Raw genomic sequence first — 7909 nt, forward strand, 5'->3', positions numbered from 1 at the left:
TATATATATAGCTAGTCGCCGCCTATATCTAACGAGTCCCCGGCGGCCGAGGGCTTTAGAAAAATAGGAACAACCTTAATTCGACAAACTAGTTTACTCCTTCTTAATCTAATACTTTTACTAATCTTGAACCTAAACAGAATCGTCCGTAACTTGATAAGCGTAAACCTAATAAGTAATTTATACGAAGAAATCGAGAGACTTAACAATATTACCTACGACGCCTTACTGTCGCCACCTTTACCGATACTAAGAACGTCTATTCTAGAAGTTAGAGTTTATATAGTAAGTATGTCCGATACTACAGGCTCCTTAACAACGGCACCTACTACGGTAGTTGCGCCAATTTTACGTATAGTGTTACTAATGCCTCAACTAGGAGCGGACGGGTTCCGTATCTTTGATAGTATAAATATTACTACTTTCCTTAACCGTTACGAAGACCTCTTTGACGACAATGGCCGAATAGACTAGGACAAGCTTAATCGGATTAACCGCTACTATAATCTCGAGCGCGGTCAAACGATTTAAAGTCTACTAGGCTATATTTCGAAGAATTAGGAAGAATTAAAGAAGGATATAAAGTACGAGTTTAAGGGCCATAATACTGTGTAGATTATAAACTTAATTGTGTTCTTAGAAAAGCTAAAGAATGAGAAGCGGCAGATAGGACCGGATGTAATAGTATACGTTAGGCAATTCGTGAGGATCTCGGGGATTTTAAAGAATAAACATATAATCGAGGAGTATACTAGGAGTCGTTAGTTCTTATAGGGCCTGCCTAAACCGCTAAGGGTGAAAGTGATTAGTAAGAATAAGGTGTCCTCTAACTACCCGGAGGAGATTGTGTTTAATAAGCTAGTTAAGACGGCTATAAGCCTTATAAACGCCAAGAAAAATGTTGAGGAGTTCTCTAATAACACGGAGACTACGCTCGGCGTAGAGGACATCGTTAGCCAACTAAGGGAGGGGAAGGCGAATAAGCCTTCTAAGGTTAAAATAGAAGTGCCGTTAGAGGCAAGCTATATAACTAAAGTACTCGACGAGAAGGTTAATAAATTAGCCGAAGTATTTTAAAAGATAGTTTTGAGTTTTAGTATATAATTAGGTCAACAACGGTTTAACCCGGCTAGGGGCCTAAATTAGAACGGCGTATATCCAACTCAGAATTAGAACCGTAGACTACCTAGGTCGTAGGCTCTATATCTAAATACATAGGGAATAAGCGTAGTTAACGTCAATGTAGCTAGGATTGGTTAGGGTAGCTATTGTTGGCATTACTTAGCGACAGATTATATGCGTAGAGAGTACGTAGAGTTTAGGATAGATATCGAGAGAGGGCTAATATACGAATATAAAGGTAAGGTGTACCTTAGTAGGGCCAGAGACGGAGGAAAACAACTTTAGGTACCTAGGGATAGAGCGGGAATGGACACTATTCGACAAACCCCCGCGGCTATTTAGTTCTTCTAGAATACTCAAAACTAGGAAAATACACAGAGGCAGGCCTAAGCAAGCAGCCCCTCGGCGGCCTAGGACTTACTAAGGCCGACGGAGATCCTAAAGAACCCTAACTTAGAGGGGTCCGTCAATCGTAATAGGGACCTAACGTATAAGGCGAACGTTAACTCGGTAGAAGTAATAGAACTAGATGATTCTAATCTAGAGGAAGATAAATTAGGGTTAGTCCCTATATATACGGTAGCTCGGGATAAAGAGGTCGACAAGGAGAAATAGAAGAACCCGAAGAAGGCGTTAAGGGATAGGGTTAATAAGGAAAAGAAGCTGGCGGCTCTAAGGATCCCTAGGATCGGTAATCTACACGTTCCGAGAGTAGAAGAGGTGGATAAGGAAGAGGAAGTAGAGGAAATGGAGCTAGACAAAGAATAAACCGAGTAAATACTTAAGTTAGGGCCACGGATAGTACGAAAAATAGAGAGGTATTTGGATATCCTTAAGAAAGAGGCTACGCCTCTGGATTTACTAAATAAGATCTTAAACGCCCCGGTTTAAGGAATAACTACTAGAGAGGTTTTAGCCAATTCGGATGTTTTACAAAAGCTGTTATTTAAAAATATACTTACGGTAATACTAAAGGAAAAGGCGACAAAGAGCGACAAAGCTAATACGAGTACGATTAAGGAAGTGACTATAGGGTCTGCCTTTATCGAGGAGGTGCCTAGACCTTACGCTATTAAAGTACCAAGAGTTAGAGTTAGGATCGGGAATATTAAGGTACTCGCCTTACTCGATACCGGTTCCGATATCGACATTCTATCTAGCTATATCTCTAAGATGGCCGGTCTCGTAATACGTCCTAATCCGATACTTAGGATAGTTGGTTATATTAGTGAGGGGGCAAGATTTAGTGGGGTTTGTGAAGACGTTGCTGTTCGAATAGGCTCGGTTGACGTTATACGACACTTATTTACCTTAAAGGATAGGACGAACGATCTTATTCTAGGAATACCTTTTATTATTTCGGCTCTTGTGTCCTTCTCTTATAGGGATGGCTACTAGTTTGCTACTATCGTGAACGACGAACGCACTAAGTAGGTTTCTCTTAGGGTAGTAAAGATGATCGATGAGATTAGAGAGGATCGTATTTTCCCGGGAAAAGATTAGCTGGGCCTATTAGGACGGATGGGCACAGTAATAAAGTGGTCTATATTAGGTCGTCAAGGGCAGTAGGATTTTGGGACCCTAGGGCGGCCGAGGTATTGTTGGGAGGCGATTATATAGGGACTTTTAAGCCCACTATTAATAGGAGTAGTTCTTTTGTTTCGATGTCGCGTAAAACTGATTTAATCTCGTTATTATAAGCTAGTACTGTCTTTCCTTTTATTAGAAGAGTAGGAGTTTTTGGCGTATATAAGAAGAAGGCAGATAAAGTAGTTCTAGTTATTTAAGGGGTGTCTAATAGATCTACACCTAGGGGAAGGAGCGATTAGAAGTAGCGGAGAATAGAGGAGGAGGAGAACAGGGGACCGGTAGAACCGGTAAACGAGTATAATAGGTTTCTTATCCCGAAGTTCTCGGATATTCCTAGGGGGTCGAGACTAACGCCCGAGCGAATAAAGAAGATGTTACTTAGGGAAGAGCTATTACCGAGGGAAAGGGAGCTAATGTTTAAGTTTATGTTTCGAAGGGAGAAAGGCTTTGCCTGGGAATTCTCGGAGTATGGTCGAATATCGGAAGAGGTTACACCCCCTTAGGAAATTAGGACTATCCCGTACGACGCCTAGTAAGCTAAAGGCTTCCCTATTCTAAAGTACCTTTAGGAAAAGGTTAACAAGATGTTTAAGGATCGAATAGCGGCTAGGGTACTCGAGCCTACATATAGCCCTTATAGGAACTAATAGTTCCTAGTCAAAAAGAAGAACGGGGACTATAGAATAGTGGACGCTACAATAAAGTATAATACTGTCACAATCCGGGACGCCAATTTGCCTCTAAATATCGACGAGATCTCGGAAGAGTTTACTAGGTACTAGATTACTTCGCTAATTGATTTCTTTTCTGGCTACGACTAAGTTACCCTAGTAGAAAATAGTAGGGACATTACTACGTTTATAACTCTACTTAGGCTACTTAGACATACGACACTAGTTTAAGGGGCTACTAATTTAGTTGCCTAGTTCGTTAGGGTAGGGACTAAGATTCTTAGAGACTATATTCTAAGTCGAGCTAGGATTTTCATTGACGATGTTCCTGTTTTTGGCCCAAGGTCGAGATATAATAAGGAAGAGGTTGTCCTAGGGGTACGCCGCTTTGTCTAAGAATATATTACCGACCTTGACATAGTACTGGCCGACATCGAGCGGGCTAGAGCAACAATAGGTCCTAAGTCGTAATTTGGAGTGGCTGGTATTAAGCTGGTAGGTTTTGTCTATACCGTAGAGGGCAGATCCCTAGATAGCGATAAGGTGATTAAAATAATCGATTGGCCGAAATGTATAAGTTAGACGGAAATTCGGGCCTTTATTGGCGTTTGTGTTTATTATCGTATCTAGATTATTTATTTCGTAGAGAAGGCTGAACCACTCTACCGGTTACTACGTAAAGGGGTGGATTTCGTCTAGGGTAAGCTTTAAGACAAAGCAATAGACGAGCTAAAGCTGGCTTTGATTTCTGCGCCAGCCTTAGTACGGATAGATGTCGAAGGTGGCCTTATTATCTTAGCAGTTAACGCTAGCTTGAAAGGCTAGGGAATAGTTCTAATACAGGAAGACGAGGACAAGAAGCGCCACCCGTCTAGGTACGACAGTGGAACCTAGAGCCCGGTAGAGCAGAATTACGATGCCACAAAGCGAGAGTGTAGGGGGGTCTTGAAGGTACTTAAGAAGGTCCGGAATTAGCTTTATAGGGTTTACTTTCTATTAGAAACAGATACTATAGTTCTAGTCTCCTAACTTAATTAATCGGCTTCGGATTTGCCTAGGGCCTTAGTTACTAGATGGCTCGCCTAGATCCGGCTATTCGACTTTGAGGTAAAGTATGTTAAGGGAATAAAGTATACTACGGTAGATAGGTTGTCACGAAGACCGGCTACGGAAGAGGAGTTGGCGGAGGAAGCCCTAGAAGAAGATATCGACGACTTTATCGACGTAAAGCTCGGATATACTCGAGCTGTTCCTTACTTTGAAGTGCGGGTTTGCCTAGCTACTATCGAAGACTATCTATAAGGGGACTAGTCTTTAGATTCTAAGCTAATTGCCTAATTCCTTCTAACGCTCAAGATTTCTTAGGAAGTTAAAGTAGAAGATAGAAGGGAATTTAAGACTAGGGCTCTAAACTATTTAGTTAGAGATAGGGTTCTTTTTCGTAGAGCAAATAAGGGTTTGCCGGAACGACGAGTGATAGACGACTAGGAAGAACGCTAAAGGATCCTCTAATATCTCTACGATGACACTGGTCACAAGGGAAGGGACTCGACTTACTACAAGGTTTCCGAACGGTATTTCTAGGACAGCTACTATAAAGACGTAAAGGATTACATCTCTACTTACGAACCTTGCCAACTAAGAGAAGAGGGAAGATAGGAAGAACCTTTATATCTAACGTAGTCTAGAGCTCTTTAGACAAAAATTGGCCTTAATATTGTGAGGATACCGACCTATAGGGGGAAGAAATATCTAGTAGTTACGAGGGACGATCTGTCAGGATAGGTGGAGGCTAGAGCGTTAGCCCGTAGAACGTCTAAGAAAGTGGCCAAATTTATCTAGGAAGATGTGATTTGTCGTTATAGTATGTTTAGAAAGCTAGTTGTCGATAGTGGCCCTGAAAATAAAGGATGGATTATTATTCTAACTAAGAAATACGGTATTCACCGGGTGGTTGTTTCGGTATATAACCCCCCTATAAACGGGATAATAGAGAGAGGTTACCGAGAGATTTTGGCGGGACTAGCTAAGATGACGGACGGGGGAATAGGGAAGTAGTTAGACCGACTACACGTATTTCTTCTTACCAATAGGACAACGACTAAAGCGACTACCGGAAGGACCCTATATTACCTTCTATACGGATCTAAAGCGGTCTTGCCTATAGAAACGCTAATCCCAACCTAGAGAATACTTAATTAGGAGAAGGTGAAAACTACTAAAGAATTACTAGCACTTCGTGTAAGATAGCTAGAAATTAGGGATAAGGATTTGAAGGAAGCTGCCGCTAAATAGAAAACTATAAGGTAGAAGGGGAAGGAACAATTTAATAAGAGGAGGAGGCTGAGGATTAGGGAGATTTTAAAGGACGAATTGGTGCTACTATATAATACTCTCTAAGAAGTAGATATGTCTACTAGAGTGAAGCTGGGCTATCGCTGGCTAGGTCCTTTTCGAGTAGCTAGAGTTGTTCCGAATAAGAGGACTTATTTTCTTAAGGAATTAGATAGGACGAGGTTAAATGGAACCTTCGCTAGTCGAAGGTTAAAAATCTTTAGGAAAAGAGAGGGAGTCTGGGATCCGGTAGAAATTGAAGGCTCTGTATTTGAGAAGGCAACGGAGTTAGTAGAACTAGGGCTAGAAGCTAAAGAAGAGGAGGAATTCGAAGAGATTAGGAATAAAACGGCCAAGATAGACGAGGAAGAAAAGGATAGGGAATTATAGAGGCTATTAAGAGAGGAAGCTAGAAGAAAGGAGCTTGAGAAGTAGTAACAAAGAAGGCGTATAATTCCGAGAGGAAAGAGGAGGGTTGAAATAGAAGAAGAAGAGCAAAGATAGAGGCTAATCCTAGAAGGAAATAGGATAGCGGTAGTAGTAGGCTTAGGGGAAGCGTAGTAGAAGGCATGAGGCCTAGGCGGCCTTGGGGTTGTCACGAAATAATGAATTAGAAACAATTTTACTCCTTATAGGAGTTATTAAAATTGTTTAGGGAAGGATACCTATACATAAAGACGTAATAGATTAGAAAATACTTTTATTCGTTATATCAGCCGCTTTATCCTAGCACAACCTACGGATCTTCCCTAAACAAGAAGGGGTATTATATAGACAGAAAAGGAGAATTAGTTATCGAAAAACTAAGGGCTATTAGGTAACCGAGCGAGTATTAGTAAACTTCTCGTCGTCCGATTCCTTTTCGGTCTTAATAGTAGTAGTTTGCTCAAAGTCTTCTTTAGTACCGCTAAGATAAGAATAAATGTCGCTAAAGAGTTCTTCTACTATATTACTTATAGAATAAGATCCGGATTAGGGTTGAGAAGCTACGGCTAAACCGGAATCGTTTAGGACAGTTGAGCTAGACGTAACCTCTTTACGGAATAGTTGATTGTCGCCGGAGGTTTTCTACTTCTTTCTACCGAACAGATCTAAAGGAGAATGGCCCGACCTACGTTTCGCCACCGCCTATTACCTAGAATTAGGAAGGAACAGAAGTAAAGAAGCGAGGCCTAGGCGGCCTAGTACTTACATTGTCGGGATTAAAGAGGTTTCCGGGCTTAAAAGGAGACGATTGGGTAGAAACTAGGAAGTTGCCATTAGAGATAGTAGCGCCAAAACCCTTTTCATAAGAACCTAGAACTCTAAGGGAAGCCGTTTGTACGGATAATAGGGTAACTGGAGTAAGGTCTTCTAGAAGTTTTATTACTATTCCCTTAGTCGGGGCCCTATCCTTAAGGAGGGTGATTTTCAGCTCTTCCTGGATTACTAAATTAGCGGTAAAAGTCTACGGCGGGAGGGGACTTACACTTGTCGCCTTAAGTGCACGAATTTCTCGACGATCCTCTCTTCGCTTATAGAAGTCTCGCTTTACCTCTTTAGTCAAACGAACTATTTTCGCTTGTCGCTCCTTTTCTAGGATAATAAGTTTTATACTTAGCGCCTCGTAATAGCTCTTAACTTAGTCTAGCCTAATTTTTATATATTCCTTATCCTTACAGAGTTCTACAACCTAGGGCTCTTTAGGAACAATAGGGGGAACGAAGTCGCCTTCCTCTAAGTCGTAAAGGTCTTCTTCTATTTTCGGGGATGATTTAGTTAAGGCGCTCCTAGACGGCTTAGCTAGAGTACTCCTAGGGGTGGCCTTTGGACCCTTTAGGATACGTGGGGTGCTGACCTTACTAGAAGGCTTTTTTCCTACGCTTTTACTTAAGGAGGCTGTAGGAGAAGAGCTTATAATGTTCGATGCTAGAGAAGGGAGGAGATAAGGATTAGGCTAAATATTAAGCTTTATCTTATCTTTCTAAATAATAGGTTTAGAGTCGCTACTTAAAGTGAGCTTTCTACCGCCAAATAAGGTTTTCATCTTCTAGGAAACATAATCTAGGTGCTTAAGGAGATCGTGGGGCTTCATTGGCGAAACTTCGATTCCGCTTAACTTATTATTCCCGCCTTAAAGTATAATACCGCCAAGCATAGTAATCTTGCCGTCCGGGTATAGGAGGCTATCTCTAAGAGGTTAACGATTCTTC

General features: G+C 41.4%; 1 protein-coding gene across 1 annotated transcript; it reads left to right on the plus strand.

Annotated features, from left to right (window-relative positions):
- Positions 1 to 5792: 5792 nt before the first annotated feature.
- On the plus strand, positions 5793 to 6107 carry GLAREA_07935 (uncharacterized protein; the record flags this gene model as incomplete). The annotated part of the gene is made up of 1 exon (XM_008082622.1): positions 5793 to 6107. One exon carries the CDS (start codon positions 5793 to 5795, stop codon positions 6105 to 6107), a length of 315 nt encoding a protein of 104 aa, XP_008080813.1.
- Positions 6108 to 7909: the final 1802 nt, after the last annotated feature.

This window comes from Glarea lozoyensis (genome assembly GCF_000409485.1).
Source record: "Glarea lozoyensis ATCC 20868 chromosome Unknown GLAREA16, whole genome shotgun sequence".
Classification (NCBI taxonomy): domain Eukaryota; kingdom Fungi; phylum Ascomycota; class Leotiomycetes; order Helotiales; family Helotiaceae; genus Glarea; species Glarea lozoyensis.